Below are 21,218 nucleotides of genomic sequence, written 5' to 3'. Positions count from 1 at the left end.
AGAAAGGGAAGAACTGCAGGACACAATGCTTGTGTAGGTGAGAGGGCAGAGGTATGGAGGCCAGGTAGAGGGGTTGATTGTAAGAACAGACAGATTCTTCTGTTTCAGAATCACAGGAGGCAGTCTGTGGGTTCCAGTAGGTTGGTGATGTGGAATTGGTTCTAGGCTGAGTGCTCCTTTTTTCTTAATGGTATATGAGGTGAGGTGAGTAGCTGAGGTGGTGAGAGAAGGTGTGACGAGTTTTGTGTCCTGTCAGAGACCTGAAAGATTAACATATACTGCAAAAAGGTAGGACTCCTAGGCAATTCTGCACTGAATTCCCATTTGGGACTCTGTGAGCATCCATTTAAAGTCAACATGGTTGAATGATGCTTTTTTTTTTCTTAGCATCTTTAAACTACTCAGGTGCAAGTATAGGGTGGTAGGAGAGTTGGATTTATACAAGATTGGTTCTATTACTGTACTTGTTTTCTAGATGGAGAAATGGGTTTAAAAGTAGGTAACTAGCTATAATATTTGGAAGAATTTGGACATAAATCTTCTTCTCTGATACCAGACTCCAAGCACTTGCACAATATGTCATATTTCAGAGCTGTTCTTGATCTCATGCACTAATCAGTGTAGATTCTTCAATATTTCATTCCTCCCCCCAGTGGTAAGCAAGTGAGTGAGTAATACTACCATTTGTATCTCAGTTATTTCCTGGAATTATCCAAAAATATTTCTCAGCTAGTCACCAAATCCTGGCCCTCAGAATTATAGAGCAATATTGTCCATTAATGATATGCTGCTGGGGTGGGAAAAGTATTGCAGTTTGAACACCTCCTCTCCTGCCTTCTGGTCATGTGACTGGTAATGCGAGAATCCATTTAACATTTTTGAGCACCTTTAGTGTTCCAACTAGTATGGAAGGTGCTGAGGAGATAGGCATGAATCTGACCCAGGCTTGTCCCCAAGGAATTACAGTCCAGTGAATTCAATGAGATAATATATGCACAGTGTGTGTGACACAGGTGGGCACTGGATAGGTGTTAATTCTCTTTGCCTTCTCAATGCAGTTTGTCCTCAAGGATCTGATGACACTTCTTGGTGAGATCATCAACAGCCAGTGGGAGTTTGTTCCATTTTCTGATCACATGCTAAGTGGAGATCCCACTTATGTGTAAATATCCAACAGTGTTACCATTTAAAAATGGGTTCCCATCCAGCCAAATCAGAATCAACAACTTAGAGCCAAGGCAGGACTGAGTTGATTCTCCCTCTACTTATAAGAAAAGTCACGTTTTCCTAAAGCAATAGGATAAACACACGTTAGCACAATTGTTTATTGGCAGTGCTGGAACAGGTTCCCCAAGGAGTGCTGTTCTCTAGCAGGCAGTTATTTTATTGTATGTATTTTATTTTTTAATGAAAGGAGCATCAGCTTTTCTTGGTTTATTTGCTTTCAAAAAGAAATCAATGCGAATTCTTTAAATGAAATGAATCAACCATTGATCTTAAATTTTATCTTCTCAACACTGCATGCTCTGATTCAGCAGTCAATATTTATTTCTGAGCCTTAGACCTTGAAAAGTTCTGTCTATGGTACTTGAATTAGTGTGTCTCAAGAAACCAACCCCTGGTGAGGTGCTTGCTTTATAATGAGGCTGGAGTTTGTACTCCTGGAGGGGAGGTAGTTTGTCTTTCATCTCTGTACCAGAGTGCCAACTACAGGAAAGTTTCTTACATGAAGGAAGGACTGGACCCACAGTGGGGAATGGGGCTTTGCCTGGTGTCAGCGTCTTTGAATTGAGTACCATAAATCTCACTTTCTAAAGTTTCGGGGTGGACGGGTGGTTCAGTTGGTTAGAGCGCCAGCTCTGAGCAAGGGGGCTGATGGTTCGATTCCCACATGGGCCAGCGAGCTGCGCCCTCCGCAACTAGAATGAAGACAGTGTGCTGCTGCTGAGCTCCTGGGTGGCCGGATGGCTCAGTTCATTGGAGCGTGTGCTCTCAACCACATAGTTGCTGGTTCGACTCCCGCAAGGGACGTGGGTTGCTGTGCCCTCCTGCAACTAAGACTGAACACAACACCTTAAGTGGAGCTGCTGCTGAACTCCCGGGTGGCGGGATGGCTCATTTGGTTGGAGCGCGTCCTCTCAACCACAAGGTTGCTGGTTCAACTCCCACAAGGGATGGTGGGCTGTGCCTCCTGCAACCAACAACAGCGACTGGACTTGGAGCTGAGCTGCACCCTCCACAACTGAGAGTGAAAGGACAACAACTTGACGTGGATGGAATTGATAGATCCTGGGAAAAACACACTGTTCCCCAATAAAAAGTCCTGGAAATACACACTGTTCCCCAATAAAGTCCTGAAAAACAAATAATAAAATAAATAAATAAATAAATAAATAAATAAATAAATAAATAAATAAATAAATATAAAGTTTCTAGTGCCGTTAAAGTTCCTGACAGTGAAGCAAGCCATTGAAGCACATTATTATAGATGTATTCTTATATATTCAACTAAGCTTTTTATTTTATATAATTCCTGTCCAAGCAGATGGAACTCATTTTGTAGATAAAGGAACAAGAAATTAAGAAGTTTGGACACCTGTGAATTAGACTCAATGTCCACTAATAGAGCAGATAACTTTGGGTAACTGGGCCCCAGCTTCTTTTGGGGATCAGGGATTGGATTGGAGTTTGTGAACCTAATTGTGGTTTCACTTGTGAGATTGGAGTCCCTTGGGGCTGAGAGAAGATCTCCTTTTTTAAAAAACAAAACAAAAAACTTTTATTTATTTTAAGTGTATTTTTCCAGGACCCATCAGCTGCAAGTCAAGTAGCTGTTTCAATCTAGCTGTGGAGGGCGCAGCTCAGAGTGGCCCATGCAGGGATCGAACCGCCAACCTTGTTGTTAAGAGCACCGCGCTCTAACCAACTGAGCTAACCGACCACTCCTTCTTTTTTTGCATATTTCAGGCACACTGTAAATGCATAATAAATAGTTGATGAATTAAAAGGTACATATTTTATTTGTTCTTTGGGGGAAGATATGCATGTAGGCATTTTTGTACACTTAAAGTTGCTGAGAATAGGTCTTATGCATTTTCATCACACCCCAAAATGTTAACTATGTGAGTTGATGAATGTTTTAATTATCTTGGTCTTGGTAACCATCCCACAATGTATAAGTATATCAAATCATCACATTGTATACTTTAAATATATGCAATTATATTTGTCAGCTATTGCTCAATAAAGTTGGAGGAAAAATGAAGGCAGAGACCATTTTCTTTTTATTTTGTCTTTCTAGCATCAGGAGAAATAGTAGGAACATAGTAGGTATTCAATAATTGTTCATTGACTCCTTCCCTCCCTCTTTTTTTTTTTTTTTTCCATCCATCTACAGAAATTGATCGAATGCCTTCTAAGTGCCAGACACTGGGCTACATCAGTGAAAACAAAGTCCAGAAAGGGCAGAATTTTATACATATATAAGGAATGACAAAATAATAATTCCGCCAGCATTTGCTATCTTTTGCTATCTCCTATCTTCTCATTTACTTCTTGGCCATTAGTATGTCTTTTTGGGAAAAATATCTATTCAGTTTCTTTGCCCATTTTTAAGTTTAGTTTTTTGAGTTGTGTGAGTTCCTTGTACATTCTATTATTAATCCCATCAGATAATTTGGTTTGCAAACATTTTCTCCCATTCCATAGGTTGCCTTTTCATTTTGTTGATGATTTGTTTGCTTTTTGTGTTTTTTTTCTTTTTTCTTTTTTTGCTCTGCAGAGGCTTTTTAGTGTGATAAAAGTCCCACTTGTTTATTGTTTGTTGTTGTTGCCTTTGTTTTTGGTGTCAAATCCAAAACATTATTGCCAAGACCAATGTCAAGGAGCTTACCCCCATACTTTCTTCTAGGAGATTTACAGTTTCAAGTCTTACATTCAAGTTTTTAATCGATTTTGAGTTGATTTTTGTATATGGTGTAAGATTGAGGTTCAGTTTCATTGTTTTGAGTGTGGATAAAATGAAGGCACACTCCAATATCATTTGTTTTCCCAATGCCATTTATTGAAGAGACTGCCCTTTCTCCGTTGTGTGTTCTTGTCTCCTTTGTCAAAAATTAATGGACCATATATGCATGAGTTTTGTTTCTGGACTCTTGGTTCTGTTCCATTGATCTGTGTGTCTGTTTTTATGCCAATATCACACTGTGTTGATACGATAGTTTTGAAGCCAAGAAATGTAATACCTCCAGCTTTGTTCTTCTTTTCTCAAGATTGCTTTGGCTATTCAGAGTCTATTGTAGTCTATTGTGTGTAAAATTCTATATGAATATTAGGATTTTTTTCTACCTGTGAAAAATGCTGTTGAGATTTTGACATGGATTGCATTGACTCTGTAGATGGCTTTGGGTAGTATAGATATTTTAACAATATGAATTCATCCAGTCCATGAACATGGGATATATTTTCACTTATTTGTGTCTTCAGTTTCTTTCATTAGTGTTTTATCATTTTCAGTTGACAGATATTTCAATTCTTTGGTTAAATTTATTCCTAAATATTTTATTGTTTTAGATACTATTTAGATACTATTATAAATGGGATTGTTTTCTTAATTTCTGTTTCTAATAGTTCATTGTTAATGTATAGAAATGTGACTAATTTTTGCATATTGATTTTGTATTCTGCAATTTTACTGAATTTGTTTATTAGTTCTAATAGTTTTTTTGTGGAGTCTTTAGGTTTTTTGATATATAAAATGTCATGCAAACAGACAATTTTATTCCTTTCTAATCTGGGTGCCATTTTTTCTTCTTTTTGCTTAATTGCTCTATCTAGGACTTCCAGCACGCTGTTGAATACACGTGTCTTGTTTCTGATCTTAGAGGGAAAGCATTTAGCGTCTCACCATTGAGTATGTTAGCTGAGGACTTGTCATATATGGCCTTTATTATATTGAGGTACATTCCTTCTATACCCAGTTTGTTAAGAGTTTTAATCATTAAAGAATGTTGAATTATGTGAAATGCTTTTTTTTGCATCTATTGAGATGGTCATATGATTTTTATCCTTCATTTTGTTAATGTGTATCAAATATATTCACCTGCTTATATTAAACCATCCTTGCATCCCAGGGCAAAATCTCATTTGATCATGGTGCATGATTCTTTTAAAGTACTTTTGAATTCAATTTGCTAATATTTTCTTTAGGATTTTTGTACCGATGTTTATCACAGAAATTGCCCTGTAATTTTCCTTTGTCGTGATGTCCTTGTCTGGCTTTGGTAATGCCAGGGTAATGCTGACCCTACAAAATGAATTTAGAAGTGTTCCCTTCTCCTCAATTTTTTGGGAAGAGTTTGAGAAGGATTAGTACTACTCATTTTGATGTTGGTATTTTCTCATTACTCCAATGTGTAGGACTCACGCAGCTAGTTTGTGGATTTTCAAAGGCAATTGATCCCTGTGTAGCTGCACATTCAGGTCATCTGTGGAAGGAAGGAATTTCAGGAGAAAGGAATTTCAGGAGGCTTCAATGTCACCATCTTAGTCCCTCCCTCTCCAACCCTGTTTCTTAATCAGCCTGTTTTATCCTGCACAAATTTGTCTGTATTAGGATTTAAGCCCAAAGCTCTTCTAATGCTGCTGTTAGAAAGGCTCAGTTTCTAGTTCCATCACTGGTTACTTAACCTCCCTAATCCCTAAGTTCCCTCATCTTAAAGTGGTGTTGATAATAGTGACTTCATAGTGTAGAACATTTACCATCAGTCCTGATGTGCAATAATGAAAATATTCATAATTATGATAATACTAATAGTGAAAATAATAAAATAGCTAACATTTATTGAATGTGTACTCTGTGCCCGGCACTGCTATATGTATTAATTCATATCCTCAAAACAGTCATATGGGGTAGATACTACTATTATTCACACAGCTAAGTCAAGTTGTCCAAATTTTCACAGCTAGAAAAGGGTAGAACCAGAATACATAACAACCTAGGTAGATAGATTGCATTAATCTCATTGTCAATAAAAAGATTGTTAATTGTTAGTATATCACTATAAATAGTCAGGCCTATGTTACAGAACTTTCTCTTTGCCTAGAACTGCTCTATTCTATGAGGTAGATACTATTACTATCCCCATTTTATAGTAAAGGAAACTGAGGCCCCTAAAGGTTAATTGTGAACATACAGTTGGTAATGGTAGAAGCAGGATTTGAAGCCAGGCAGTTGGATACAGATTCCATGTTCTTAACCATGGTGCTTCAATGTGAGCTGCTATGACCATTACCCCCAGTTCAGTTTGGTATCCATGAACAATATAAGAAAATTTATATTATTATGTTACATTACATTATGTCATATCATATCACACCTACACACTAGACCATGTGAGCCTTTTTTGTGGTCTGTTGCAGCTCTGTTTATACTTTTACCTATTGTTACCTATAGCCCCCCCAGAATGTGCCCCTAACTGCCATATTAGTTTGTGAAAAGGCTAACAGGAGGGAAGTGCAAAAGTCTATGAAATTTCAAGCCATCAAGGTTTGAAATTTCGAACAGATATAGTCTGTAAAACATTTGAGAATCAGATGGGTAATAGACTTGTTGGGGTTATCACTTTGAGAGGTGTGTACATGTCTAATCACTGTTGTTTTTGTATACCTGAAACTAATAATAATAGAAAAATGAGTGATTCAGTAGGTCAGAATACCTGAGCAATGTTTTCCAAATATCTTAGCAATATTGATCTAAAACAGGGGTAGGCCAACTTCTTCTGTAGAGGGCCAGATAGGAAATATTTTCAGCTTTGAAGACCATATGGTCTTTGTTACAACTACCCAACTTTGCCAGCATAGTGCAAAAACAGCCTTAGCAGATATTTAAACAAATGAGTGTGGTGGCTATGTTCCAATAAAACTTTATTTAACAAAACATATGGTGGGCCAGATATGGCCCACAAGCCATAGTTTGCTGACTCTTAATCTAAGAGAAAGATTGCCCACTGCAGCAGGCATTGGATGCCAGTGAATTTTGGGATCAGTAGCCACCAGGAGGCATGTATTTCAAAACGACGTTAAGTTTTTATTTTTACCTCATGTTTATTTTCACCTTACCTTTTCTATGGAAACTGATCTCGCCGTCACCCCACATTTGCTCAACCAAGGTGCTTGTAAACTGTGGTCAGTTAAGGCTTTCAATATTTACATTTCCATGAAAGTGGTACATACCCGATTCCAGCCATGTGACTCATTAATATATTGAAATATGACGTTAGGGACAGGCTTTCAGCACTATGTAACAGTGATGACAGATAAGTTTTAAAAGATCATAGAGAGTGACAGTATGTGAATAGATGCTTTACTTTGACCTATCCAGAATCCTTTGCTAGATACTTTTTGCAGAGTAGGAGGTAAATTAACTAAATGTTTATTTTAGAAAAATGGAATGTAATTCCATTATTTATCATTGAAGGCATTTCAAATAGGCTTTAAACTGTAACAGTTGTCTGCCAGAGGAATTTTCGTTAATTATTAATTGTATTTGACATTTCATTAAATAAGCACTGAAATTAGTCAAGCTCAACTTTATAACTCAGATTACATAAATAATCTTCATTGTTCCTTTGAAATAATCATTGTAAATATGATTAAAAGATGACATTTCAAGTTTCATGTAATTTATTGCTATTTTGTTCCTATTTTCCAAACATTTGTTAAGTACATTGTATGGCTAAAAATGTAATCGCACCATTATTATCATATTTGCTGTAATCAGCAAATAATTAGTGGGTTGTATTCTGGAGTTAGTTTTGATACATTTTTAGACTTCTCTGAGTTGATATTTATTTTATGGTCAGTTAAATTCAATATTGATTAACGCCATTCACGCAGGCCCAGCTTCTCCATCGTTCTCCTTCATAGGCCCCTCAGTACATTGCTTTGGATGTCCTGGATGCTGTGCTTACTCTGGGGAGGGCCCATCATCAGTGGGCTTTGCCTGGGACAGGCCGATGGACCGGGGGCTTAGAATCGTTATCAAGAATATTGATCAGATGAAGGGGAGATGGGAACTTGAATTAGTGTTCTATTGCTTTGGTAACAAATTACCACACACTGAGGGGCTGATAATGACACAAATTTATTATCTTAGAGTTTTACAAGTGAGAAGCCCAACACAGGTCTCACTGGGCTAAAATCAAATTGTGAGCAGGGCCGTGTCCCTTCCGGAAGCGGCAGGGGAGAATGTTTGCGTGCCTTTTCCAGCTTCTAGGGTTGCCACATCCCTTTCCACATGGCCTCTTCCAGAAGCCAGCAACATAGCATCTCTCTCTGACGCCAGCCACAAAAGAGTCTCTGCTTTTAAGGACTAATAACCCAGGATAATCTCCCCATCTCAAAGTCCTTAATCACATCTGCAAAATTCCTTTTGCTATGTCAGGTCACATTCACAGGTTTAGAGATTAGAATTTGGGCATCTTTGGGGAGCCATCATGCCGCCTGCCACAGAACCTGGACTCAGTATCTTGGATTCACTGCGCTTCCTGTACTCATTGCTCCATCTTCTCTCTTCAGCTTCTTGTGTTTGGGCATCTGTTGCTGTCTCAGTTCATTTTAAACCTTTCTCTTCTCAGTTCTTCACTTCTTCAGCCTTCCTTTGCATGCAGTCCCGTTCACTCCCTTCCGTGGAGTGCAGTATTGCTGCGTAGGCTAGCCAAGCTGCCTGGGTTCAAATATCAGCTGTGACACTTATCTGTGACCTTTGGCAAGTTATGCACTATCTCTGTGCCTCAATTTTCTCATCTGTAAAATGAGGATAAAGAATGCTTGGACCACGTATGACTCATGTGATGATTAAATGAGTTACCATCTTGAACATTCTTAGAGCAATGCCTGGCACATAGTAAACCCTGAACAAATGCTAACTATACTGTTGCTGTTACTTTGGTTTTCTTCTAGACATCACCTCAAGATTTTATCTGTGATCTCTTCTGTCTTCTTCAGAAATGCAGCCCTCTGAGAGTGTCAGCATTAATCTCTAGGCAAAGAACTCCAGCCACAGACATTTCCAAACCCCTCCCCTCTGTTTCTGACAGTGCTGGGTGAACATTTGACTTGGATGTCTCAGGGAAGCCAGGGACACAGCATATATGAAGCCAAACCCAGAATCTTGCCTATCAGAATATTCCATTCGTGTTTTTATTTCTTCTCTGTCTTCAGATCCAAAGTTAATTTTGATTCTTTCCTCTCAACCCTGAACGTCAAGGAGGTTATCGGATCTTCCAGACTCTACTTTTAGTCTTACCTTGATCTACTGCCCCAGTTAAAGTAGACCTGCCTTCTTAAATCCCTACTCTGACGGCCCTCCCACAAGCCTCGCTCACATAACCTCAGTGATTCTTCATGCCTTAAACGGAAGATTATGCTTGTAGTGCAGCATTTAAGGCTTTTGAAAAATTCTCTAAAAGTTTTAAAATTCCATATGAAAGAAAGTTGTCATTATCACTACTTCCCAGTGATGTGATGAGCCAGTGTTACTGCTCATTTTAAACATGCTTGAAACTGGACACCTCTTCCTTTCCTGAATTCTGTTCTTTCGTGCTTTCATACCCTCGTGCCTCTGCTGCTAGAAATGTTCATTCCCTCTATCTCTGCCGATTAGAAACCTACTCAGCAGCCCAGGCTTAGTGACAGCAATGCCTTCTTTGTGAAGTTTTTCCTGGTAGCCTTTCCCACGCTCTCTAAGTCAGGGCTCAGAACCCACAGCCCACGTACCAAGCCTGGCCCACTGTCTGGTTTTATAAGTCAAGTTTTATTGGCGCTCAGCCACACTCATTCATTTATACATTGTCCATGGTTGCTTTTGGTCTACAGGAGCAGAACTGAGTATTTGTAACAGATCATATGGCCCACAAAGCCAAATATATTTACTATCTCACCCTTTACAGGACAGGTATACGGACCCCTTTCTCTCCTTGGAGCTGCATAGTCTGTATGGTACCGCCCTTGTGGACCTTTCACATCTCCCTTCTGTTAGAGTTACTTTTGCTCACTTGGTGAGACCATTTAATAAGTGGTTCCACTGGAATTTAGGATTGCAGTGTATACTTTTTCACAATGTGTAGGGTTCCCCATAGGAGGTAGATATCTAGTTTCTCCTTAGTTATTCGTGTTGCCTATTCACAACTGTATGTACCTGGGATATGATAACATTTGACTGTGCTGTTCTTTTATGAAGAGGCCAAACAGTTAAATTTGTTTTAAGAAAACCAGAGATGCCTCACTGGCTTCTTAAGGAGAGACCAAATGACCTTGGATTTTTTTTTTTATTTTTATTTTTTTAGCCCAGGAAGTATTGATGTCCTCCTTCAGATTGCATCAGATGCCATTGCTCTCCGCTCTGTTAGTGCTGGGGGAATGCCTCCTCTCAGACTGTGAGCTCCATTAGTACAAGGGCTCTGTCCTCTAATCTCTGAATCCTCACTGCTGAGCGCAGAGAAAGCTCTTAACAAATGTTTGTTAAATGAAGCAATCAATAAACAATTGAAGATCTCAAAAAGCAATCTTTCCCAAGGTATTAATTTTAAACCAAATACTTGTAATTGCCTACTTCTATCTTCTTTACATCCTTCAATATCACCTAGGACACTATTCTGTTATCTGTGATAAGTTTATATCTATCTGTGTGGGTTTGGATGGGGGTGGTGGTGGCATATTGTGCCTAAGTCCACAGAACACAAGGAAAACACCTAAGCTTTTCTGAGGTTACAAGAAATCCAGAGCCGTTCTCTCTGTTTCTCTGAGTGAGACTGTAAAGATTTAGGGTAAGTTAAGTATCACAGGATGAAGTAAAGTTGGATTAGTCTTCAAGGTAGTGAAGAAAAACAGATGACCCAAAATGACGCAAAGTGAGAAAATCTTGGGGAACAAAGGTAAAAGATAGCAAACCTGAAGTTTCTGGGAGCCTTCCAAGAGAGTTTTCAGTAATGTTGTTGATTTGCAATGATGTAGAACCATTAACTATGGAAGTTGAAAGAGCTGGATTTCCAAGACTCTGGTAACCAAGGGTCAGGTAGAAACATAATTCCAGTAAATGAGCAGATTTTAATAAAGGGACCTCTTATGTTACAAAGGAGTGGATAAGTTAAGGAAATTAATAAGACATGGTGAAGCACCCAATGACTAGCAACAGTGGGGAGTCTTTAATATGTCTGAAGAGACAAGGGTAATAATAGAACCCAGCAGCCATGGAAAAAGAGCCACCCACCAGGAGCAGACTGTGTAGAGGGCCCTCAGAAGTGCTGAGGCAGAAAGGGAGCATGGAAGAAATAACCCAACCTCTCCTCCCACTCTCCAGCCCTTGCTGGTGCCTCCCATTGGCTGAGGCCCCTGGGAAGCCTGTGAGGGAGCCCGGGTGATACAGTCTGTAGGAGTCAGCTCTCCAGGGCACAGAGGGTAGAGAATGGACTTGACATTATGGGGGCCAACAAAACATCACTCGCATGGAGACCATCTCCAACCTTCCTCTTTACGAAGGAAAAGGCGTCCCAAGGTGGGGATATAGAACCCCATGGAAATCCATCCCTTTCTCCATTAACACTCAATGGTTCTATATCCTCATAAATCAGTTTTCAAATGACAGAGGCAGTTAGTAAGGAAAAAGGAAGAATGAATGAATGTGAGCATTTTCTTATCTTAACATCCATTTGCACCAACATCTTTGCTGTATAGCATTCTAACATATGAGTGGACCATAATTTATTTAACTATTTCCCTATAAACAGGTATGTTTCTAGTTTTGAATATCACTATTGATAATAATGATTATATTTATAATGCCAGTATTAATAATTACAATTATGATCCTAAGTACCATTTATTGAGTGCTTATCATATGTCAGGCACCATGCTCTACAAACACACAACACTCTTTTGGCCTTTATCACAAATCTTTAAGGTATTAATTTAAACTCCCCATTTTACAAAGGAAGAAAATTGAGGCATAGCTCATAAGTCAACCGTAATTCACCAAAAGTCCCACAGCTCTTATAAGATAAAGCCATAATGTGTACCAGTATCCATTTAGCAGGAAAGCCATCTTCCTATTGCTTCCCTAAATTACAAAAATTCTTAAGTGGGACATCTTTGTACATAATTCTTAGTATGTCTGATAATTTCCTTGGCATAGCTTCCTAGAAGTGGAATTATGGGTCTGAGGGTATAATCCTGTTTTTAAGTAGTAAGGAATCACATTTAGTTGCAATTTGAAATGCATTAAATATCTATAGGGAGAAACATTCTTATCTGGGCATGAACTTTTAAGTTCTGTCAAATCGCCTAATTGCCCATGGTGAGGTAGCGATGTCTGAGGGCCGGTGTCATCATATCCTCATCAATAATGAACAGCATCATTTTTTTTGTCTCTTAGATCATTCTTTATGAAGGAAAAATAGTCTCACATGGGCAATTTTTCACCCAGGAGGGTGTTAACTGATGGGCTAGTGTGAGTGGGGAAGGGGAAACAGCTCAGCTGTTTAAGGCTCTCTTGTTTTACTATGTCCGCTGAAGCCTACCTGCTTCACAGGTCTCTGCTATCCTCCCGGTGACTAAACATTCTCTAGTCACAATCAGTGTAACAGAGGAGTAGAGTTTGAGAGGGTAAGAGAAGTTTCAATGATGTCCCATTCTCTGCTGTGTTCCACACTTACCCCTCTCTCCCTCTGTTCTTTTCTAGAAGTACGTAATTAGTGCCAACCATGAGCCATGCGTTATGATGGACATTAAATAAGATGGTCCCTAGTTCAGGGGACAGATATGCAGACAATTACAGTGCAGGTGGATATGCTTTGATATAGGTATGTACCAGGTGCTAACTGAGTACAGGAAAGGGACATGTCAGCTTAGGGTAATGAGGGTGGGTGGCTGGGTAAGACGTTGTGGGTAATAGGATTTTTTTCAGATGGGTAATAAATGAGCTGATTCTAGAAGAATGTGTTGACTTGGAGTTCTGAAGGAGAATATTTCAGGCAAGAAGAAGGGTGTTTGATTTGTGAATTCCCCACTTAGCAACCAAACTGTAACCACTGGTACTATTTCATTCCACCTTGTGAAGATTGCTACTGGGGCTGTGTTTGTCAGTTCTCTGCTGGGTCCCCCAAATCTCAGTGGATCCCCCAAATCTCAGTGGGTCACATCCTGAGACATTTGTTTTTTTGGTCTGGGGTCTTTGGGAAGTTGGTGTTGGATTCATCTTGGCTGGAGCATGTGGGGCGCGGTTCAGGGCTGCAGGTCAGGTTAGCATCTGTCCTCTGGGTCTCATTTTGGGCTCATGGCTACTTGGGACATGTGCTTTTCATAGTGATGACGGAAACCTCAGAGACCAAGCCAAGCATGCAAACACATTGCACGTCTCTGCTTTCATCATGTCCACTAACATCTCCTTGGCCAAAGCAAGTCGTGATGACCAAGTCCAAAATCTCTGGAGCAGGGAACATATTTTCCCTCTTTACTGGGAAGTACTGATGGGTCACATGGGGGAGAGAAGGTATGAAAAACTGGAGCCAATAATCCACTCTGTTACTTTGGTTTCCTGAAGTGAAATCCTTCTAGAAGAATTCTAGCAGGGTTTAAAAAGGAGGCTCTAAATCTGCCCCAGTCGCAGGAGAGAAAGAAGTTACAAAAAAGCTATAAAGAATCTAGAGGTGGATTTGAAGGAGAAACCCTAGTCATTTATCTCCAGCACTGCATTTGAATTCAATTCATGCTGGTTAAACATTCTTAGAGGCTCTTATCCTTTGGTTCTGTAAATTCTTCATATAGACATTGAGCCAAAAGTTAAATATGAGTAATATATCTAGTTTTTTATCATTTTTGGTCTCTTTTCAAAATGCTTGAATGCCAAGGTGGCGTTAGACTGACAACTGTCACAAAATTACAAATAACGGCTACTTGGCAGGAAGTTCTTCCTGGTTTGGATGTGTTAGAGTTGTCAGATTTGTGTAACTCCCCGATGCCAATCCATCAAATAGCCTGTCACCATGCAGGAAGACCAAATAGAAGGAGGCATGGCGCACCCAAGGACCTGATGTGATGGAGGAAGGTTGGGTCGTAGCAAAGCCTCTCATCAGGCCTGCCGGGACTAAGCAGTGTCCTAGCTTCAGGCCTCCACTGAGGTCCTCTGTGGATTTCATCTCAGCTTCTGTGACTGCTCCCTGCCATGCACCTTTGCTTGGTTACCCCCATTTCTGAGACTCGAAGCTCCTCAGAATCTGTTTGCCCTGTTGTCCACCTGAACTCACTGGACTGAGGTGGCACAAATTCTGCCCCCAGTTATGGGACTCTACCAAAGTTAATGAATACACCTAAGCTAATGACAAGAGGGGCGCGTCCTTTGATATGTGCAGTCCTGGGTGTTTGAGTCTTTTCGCTCCGGATATGGGAAGGTATCAGTATACTTTTGTAAATATTTTGTAAAATGTTTTTTGGAGCCAAATAAGAGAGGATATTAGAAAAGCTCCAGAAAGGCTGGGAAAAAAAAAATCCAGACCTGACTAGCCTGGAGAATTTTCACCTCCATTCTCTCAAGTGCTCTGGGAAGAAGTGCTGGATTTGTTCTCCACTGTGTAGCTCAAGTTGAGAAAAAGAGATAACTAGAAGTGAATAGCCCATTCCACAGATGACTTCTTTTCTTAATGAGGAATAGGCGAGTCTCATTTGTTGCTAATGTTGGTGACATTCAAAACATAGTTTTTCAGTGGTTTGAAAAGTTATTTATCTAGGAATTGACAAGGAGAGCGATGCAACACATAGACGTTGTTGCTGCAAGTTGTAAAACATTGACAGAACTACACGTTTCTGTGGCAGACAGCTCTGCTGAATCACAGGAATGACATTTAAATGAAAGCAAATCACTTTTACACAGGCACACATCTACTGGGTGATGCAGCCAAAACTTGTGCACCTTGGATCTGAGCCAGAGAGAAAGAGGACCAACAGATTTATTTTACTTTTAAATTAAAGTTTATTGGGGTGACAGTTGTCAGTAAAGTTACATAGATTTCAGGTGTACAATTCTATAATACATCATCTATAAATCACATTGTGTGTTCACCACCCAGAGTCAATTCTCTTTCAATCACCATATGTTTGATCCCCTTTACCCTCATCTACCACCCTCCTCCCCGCTTACCCTCTGGTAACCACTAAACTATTGTCTGTGTTTATGAGTTTTTGGTTTCTTCATTTGTTTGTCTTGTTCTTTTGTTGTTTTCAGTTTTATGTGCCACGTATCAGTGGAATCATATGGTTCTCGACTTTTTCTGTCTGATTTATTTCACTTAGCATAATAATCTCAAGATCCATTCATGTTGTTGCAAATGGCACTATTTCATCTTGTTGAAAAAAATACTTATATTTTAGATAGAATTTCTGAGAAATAAAGAACATATATGAGGAGCTTAAAAGAAATCTGAACTTTGTTTTCTGTTGTCAGAATGTTACACATTTATTGTGTTTCTGTGGACTCATTGAATTTCTCAGGAGAAAACTCACACCAAGTAGGAAAGATGGGCTTGAAATGTAGGAGGCAGAGAAAAGCAGGAGTGACTTTGGGAGCTGACCACACAAAGGAGACATGGGGAGATGATGCAGAGAATGGAAGGCCAAAGTCAAAACCTTGGGAAAAGACCTTGCCCACTACAGTAGGCTGACAATGGCTCCCAAATATATGTGCATGTCCTAATAATCCCTAGAACCCGTAATGCAACCTTATTTGGAAAGAGTTTGCAGATGGGAGTATGTTAGGGATTTTGCGATGATGAGGTTGTCCTGTATTATCGATGTGGGCCCTAAAATGCCATCGTAAGTGTCTTTGTAAGAGAGGCAGAGGGAGATGTGATACCAACACAGAGAAGGAGATGATATGACTATGGAGAAAGAGATGGGAGTGATGTGGTTACAAGGCAAAGGACACGAAGGAATGCCAGCACCATGCAAAGCTGAAAGAGGCAAGGAACAGATTCCACCCCCAGATCTTCTGGAAGAAGCACAGACCTCCTGATACCTTGATTTCAGACTTCTAGCCCCAAAACTGTGAGATAATAAATATCTGTTGTTTCAGGCCACCAGAGTGTGGTAATTTTTCACAGCAGCCCTAGGAAACAAATACCCCATCACTGGGAACAAGAGAAGCAAAGAGATTTAAAGCAGATGAGGATAAGTAATGGTGGTAAATGCTATGACTTAAGAGGTGTGAGAATGAAGAGTGAGGGGAAGTCATTGATATGATAGAAGGTAATGATGACAACTAACTTGTCACCCAAGCAACTGCTGTATTCCAGGCCCTGCCGTAAGACCTTTAGAGTGTTCATTCATTCTCACAACAACTCTATGAAATATAAACTGTGATTATCCTCATTTTACAGGTGAGGAAACTGAGGCACAAGAAGATTAAGTAGCATGCACTAGGTGAAACAGGTAGTAAATGGGATAGCCAAAATTGGAACACAGAAACTCTGACTCCAGCACCCACATTTTAACCACACACTACACTTTGCTGTCACCTCTAAGGATATGTGTTTCTCAAGGTCTGACTTTGGACCTTTTATCAAATAAGAGAGATGACACATTTCCAGGCGGAAAAAAAAGTGCTTTTTAAAAGATATTTTGGGGTGAGATGGAGGGAAGATTGGAAAATTTACCTCACCTGGACTCCATCTTTCTCAGCTCAGTTGGAGAGAGAGCTGCCTGCTGAAGCTGAGGGAGGCAGCCACGTCAGGCCTCAAGGAGTCTAGGGAAGATGGTGAAGGTATAATGAAACAGGAAGCACTAAATGCTCATTGTCATTTCCTTGGCTGGCTCTTGACTCTGTACCCTGCCTATGCCCAAGGAGTCTTTGCCCCGTGTAGATGCCACGTTCAGGGGCTGAATGGGGGACTATCATCCCACATCTTTGTGCAGAATGTACTTTGTTCAGAGCCCAGGAAGGAATCAGAGAAGTACACAATATGATCCTCCTCCTTGGAGACCCTTGAGCTAGTTGGAGAAGTGGGACATCCATGTGCTGGTAGGTGAATGACAGTACCAGGGCATTGCATGACAAGGGCGAACTGCAGGATAGAGACAGGAGTGTTGACTGTGAGCCCGAGGCACTGGAAGGGCCTCCAGGGAGGGTGCCCTTCTTAGTGACTGAGGAGTGTGATAGCTAGTCAGGAACCTGGAGCACAGTTCAGCCTGGATGGGAAAGGTGGGGGGTACTGGAAATGACAGCTCTGTAAGTGTTGTGTCAGAGGAGTGCCAGCATGCTGTACCTTCCAACCTTACCTTGATAAATTATAGACCTTCCAGCCCTACTTTGTTAAATTATTCAGAACCACTACAGACTTCAAACAATTAGCCTAAGTTCTGCTATTTAATTCTTTGGACTACATGGCTTAGTGGAAAAGAGCAGGGTTAAGATGCCAGTTCATTAGTTGTGTGTGACCTTGGACCAGTAACTTCCCCTCTTGAGCCTTTGGGTTCCCATCTGTAAAATGTAATTACCAGTTCTCTCTTTTCGGGTTATGTGAGGCGTTAATGGGATGCCGACTGATATCTCAACACAGTGCCTGGCATTTAGGAGATAACCAGTGTCCACGTTTTTTTCTAAAATAATTAAGAACAAATGATGTGATGCAGTTTATTGGCTGATAATTCATTTCTGAAGATATGATTGCTGCATCTTTTATAAACGTTCACCTTTTCATATATCTGGAGTATATTTTCTGTCTTGTGTACAATTTGTTTGCACATCTCTCTCCTCCATGGACTTGGCCAGGGTATGCGGAGAGCTCTGGTGGGCCGGGTCCTTTATCTGTACCTCTGAGAACTGTTAATTCTTGGAGGGCCTGGATGGATTTGCACAGGTATTAGGGGTTCCTCCCAAATTCCCCTGTAATATACCCAAATTCCTCAACTTCCTCATCCATCTTCTGGTAATACTCATGAATTCTTCTTTATTTTTAACACTTTCCCCATGATCTCCATTATCATATTTTTTAAGACATGGGATTCAACCATTTCAAGCACTTATGCCATTTATACCCACTGTGTAATTTTTATTCTCATTTGTCATTTGGTACTTCTTTGAGGGGAGTTACATAAGATCCCAAAGTGCCACACTGACTCACAGGCCTGGTCCCTTCAGCTTAATGATTCTCTGCGAAAGGGACAGGAAGCAGTGTTTTGGGGAGAGCCATCTAGCTCCCATTCTCAGACTGAGACTGCAGGTACTGTCTGTTGTTGACTTAAAACACCTGTCCCAGCCCTTTCATGTGTCACCCAAAAATCTGTCTTTTTCTGGAATTTCGATGGTTCTGCAGATGTTCACTTTTCACCTCTACGGAACTGTGGCGCACACAGGGGTAGTGGGGAGCGCACGGGAGGAGTGGAAGAATGCCAGTTCGGTGCTGTGATGCTAGTCCTGCCCATAGACACCAGGAGTCCAGGGCACGCACTTTCCCAGGCACCTGAGCATCAGAGCAGGGCATGCATTGCCAAGGGAAGGCTGCCAGGCTATCTCCCAACGGGCAACCCAGCATGACAGACCTTCCCCGGGGGAAATTCACAGGACCAAGGCTCAGGCTCATAGTATGTAGACTTAGAAACCAGATCAGGGGCAGACTCATATTAAGCAATTCAGGAGAAGGTAGATGTGTGAAACCCGGGACATCAGCTTATTAGCCCACACTGAACACCTAGGCTGCCAGGTAGATGGAACCACTCCTTCCCTGCACTGGAAGCTAAGTCTTACTTCACGGGTTGTCTGATGAGCGCTGTCAGAGCGAGGGCAGTTAAGTGGATAACGGAGAGTAAAATTGTGTGTTGGGACAGTCTGACCGTGCATTTGGAACACTTGAACTTTGAGGCTGTTGCCTGGATGGTCATTGCCCACGTGTGTCTCCCTTATACTCGTTTTGTTTGTTTTCATGCTTCCTTGACTGACCAAACCTCACTGTAATTCAAGTTATTCTTTCTTAAAATTTGTTAGAATTTACAAATTGGTCCAGGTCATATCTTTTCTCCCCCCTTGGGGAAATTTAAGTTAACTCTTTACACTTTTGACATGACGGATGCTTGCTGATTTAGTTTACCTCCGAGCAGGCTTTTTTTTTTTTTCCTGCCTCATGTCTGGGTTTATAGTAGACTTCTCATTGTAGCCTTCTGGTATTGGTAATGTGTAAACCAGTCATAAATACGCAAACCCTGCCAGGCTCAGTTTCCTCATCTGCGTAAGGCACCAGATTAATTAGCTAACCACTAAAGTAACTTGTAACTCTAAATTTCTACCTTCACATTTCAAAAGATTTTTCTCTTAATAAAAAATTCTGTGATGATGTTTAGCTTTCCCCATCACATGGCCTGATTCCTGACCAATTGATTCCCCTGGGCTGGTCTGCATTAAGTAAGGCCAACATTTTTCCTTGTTTTTTTTAAAGAACAGATCTGGAGACAGTCACCCTCTAGTTGGAATTCCCCCTCTGTCCTCACAGTGCTTCTTTGGACAAATCATATATTTTACTGAGGCTTCTAAAATGATTTTCTAATTCTCTTTTTCATCAGTAATTTCTTAGCTGGAATTCTTCTGTAGTGAAAAACTGTCTCTTATCAGCTATTTGATTAGCTTGAAATATGGTGAATAAAGGAAAAGCAGGACAAATGCTTCATTTTTTCCCTGTTTATCAATTTTCTGAGCAATGAATTGATATTTTAGCAACTTCCAATGTTGATCAATGTTTTTGTAAAAAAAATCTTTTGAACTTAGAATTTAATATATTTCATATGTATCAGTAGGTGTGACCCACATTGATTTAATCAATGAAATTGATACAATCAATATGGTTTTTGATGAGATTGCCATGATATCTGGGGTTTGCTTTAAACTACTCTATCTAGCACCTGAAAAACAAACCAATAACAAAGGGATAGATAAAACAAGATTGGAAAAATCTTTTTTTTAAGCTTTATGGAAAAATCTTGATATTTATTGAAGCTGGGTGGTGGGTACATAGGGTTCAGTAGTATCCTTTTTGCTTTTGACATGTTTTAAATTTTCCCGGAAAATAGCAGTAAAAAGGTACATAATTCTAAGGTTACCAGATGTGTAAATCCGAGTTCAATGTCAACTCTGGCCTCTACATGAATCCCGTGGAGAAAGTTCCTTGATTTTTATTGAAATTCTACATACCCCAGCAACACTTCCTAATCCTCATTGCTTCTGACAATAGCATGCCAGATATGTACGTATTTTCCAAGATTTGGGAAATAATTTTAATACTTGATTTTATTGGATCCTTGTTGATTAAGCTCGTGTCATGATAACTGAGGATAGCAACTTTTGAATAAAACAATGTGCAAGAAAATAATGTGATGTGCAAATCAGTTGGTATCACAATTCAGTTGGTATCATCACTAGCATACCTTAAGAATTTGAAATATATTTCTTGTACTTTGTGGAATTCACGCCAGAAAGTAATCTGACATTTTAGCCTTTCTGAACTGATTTTTCCAATATAATGATGCTGTTTCTCATTCCAGGTTTAAGTTTATCTATTCATGGGGCTGAAAAGCGTTTGCAAATCCATCAACGGCGAAGTGTGGCAAGCCGCCCAGGGTCACGTCGTCGCCTGCCTGTGGTCAGGCATTCCTCACTCCCACCAGGTAGAAGGTCAATAAAGATGGAGGCAAGCTCTTCTGGAACCAAAGCCTTCCATCCAGGTAATGCATTGGGGCAAGTTCAACACTAACACAGCCGGCATTAGTTATGTTTTTATTATCTCATTATGCCATTCTCCCAGTTATGCTTACTTTGTAAGAGTCTTGTTGGTTTTTTTTTTTCCCTCTCTTCCCTTCAATCAGTGGAAAATGTAACCGAGACCAGTAAGAGAAGAGAGAGCCTGATGTAACGGAAAAGTTTCAGGCTGCATTGTACCTACAATGGTAGAATCTAAATAAATGAAAATCCGAGTAAATAAACTTACTCAATTCAAAAAAGCTTATTGTGTAATAAAACCAAAGACAGATTTGGTCATTTTCTTGATAATTTGTTCTAGGGTAGCCCGGGGAAAAAGTCAAACCAGAAATGCCCACTTTGAAGCCTAAGATACCTGGTTTGACTTGCCTGCATCCACCTAAGATTAGGGGAGAAGACTGAAGTTATATTGAGTTTCAAAGCTCTGGGA

The 21,218-nt window shown here is 40.2% G+C and overlaps 1 protein-coding gene across 4 annotated transcripts in view; it reads left to right on the top strand.

Annotated features, from left to right (window-relative positions):
• Positions 1-21,218, top strand: part of ANO4 (anoctamin 4) — a 359,351-nt gene that overhangs the window by 144,911 nt on the left and 193,222 nt on the right. For all 4 annotated transcript variants that reach the window (XM_019732194.3, XM_019732195.3, XM_074326212.2 and 1 more), the window contains one exon: positions 20,575-20,754. In XM_019732194.3, the coding sequence (XP_019587753.2) occupies positions 20,715-20,754 (40 nt within the window). In that variant the 5' untranslated portion in view covers positions 20,575-20,714. The remainder of the gene's footprint in view (positions 1-20,574; positions 20,755-21,218) is intronic.

Source organism: Rhinolophus sinicus, chromosome 1 (assembly GCF_057876585.1).
Source record: "Rhinolophus sinicus isolate RSI-liver-muscle chromosome 1, RSI-T2T, whole genome shotgun sequence".
Classification (NCBI taxonomy): Eukaryota; Metazoa; Chordata; class Mammalia; order Chiroptera; family Rhinolophidae; genus Rhinolophus; species Rhinolophus sinicus.
This window is presented reverse-complemented; position numbering and strand designations above follow the sequence as displayed.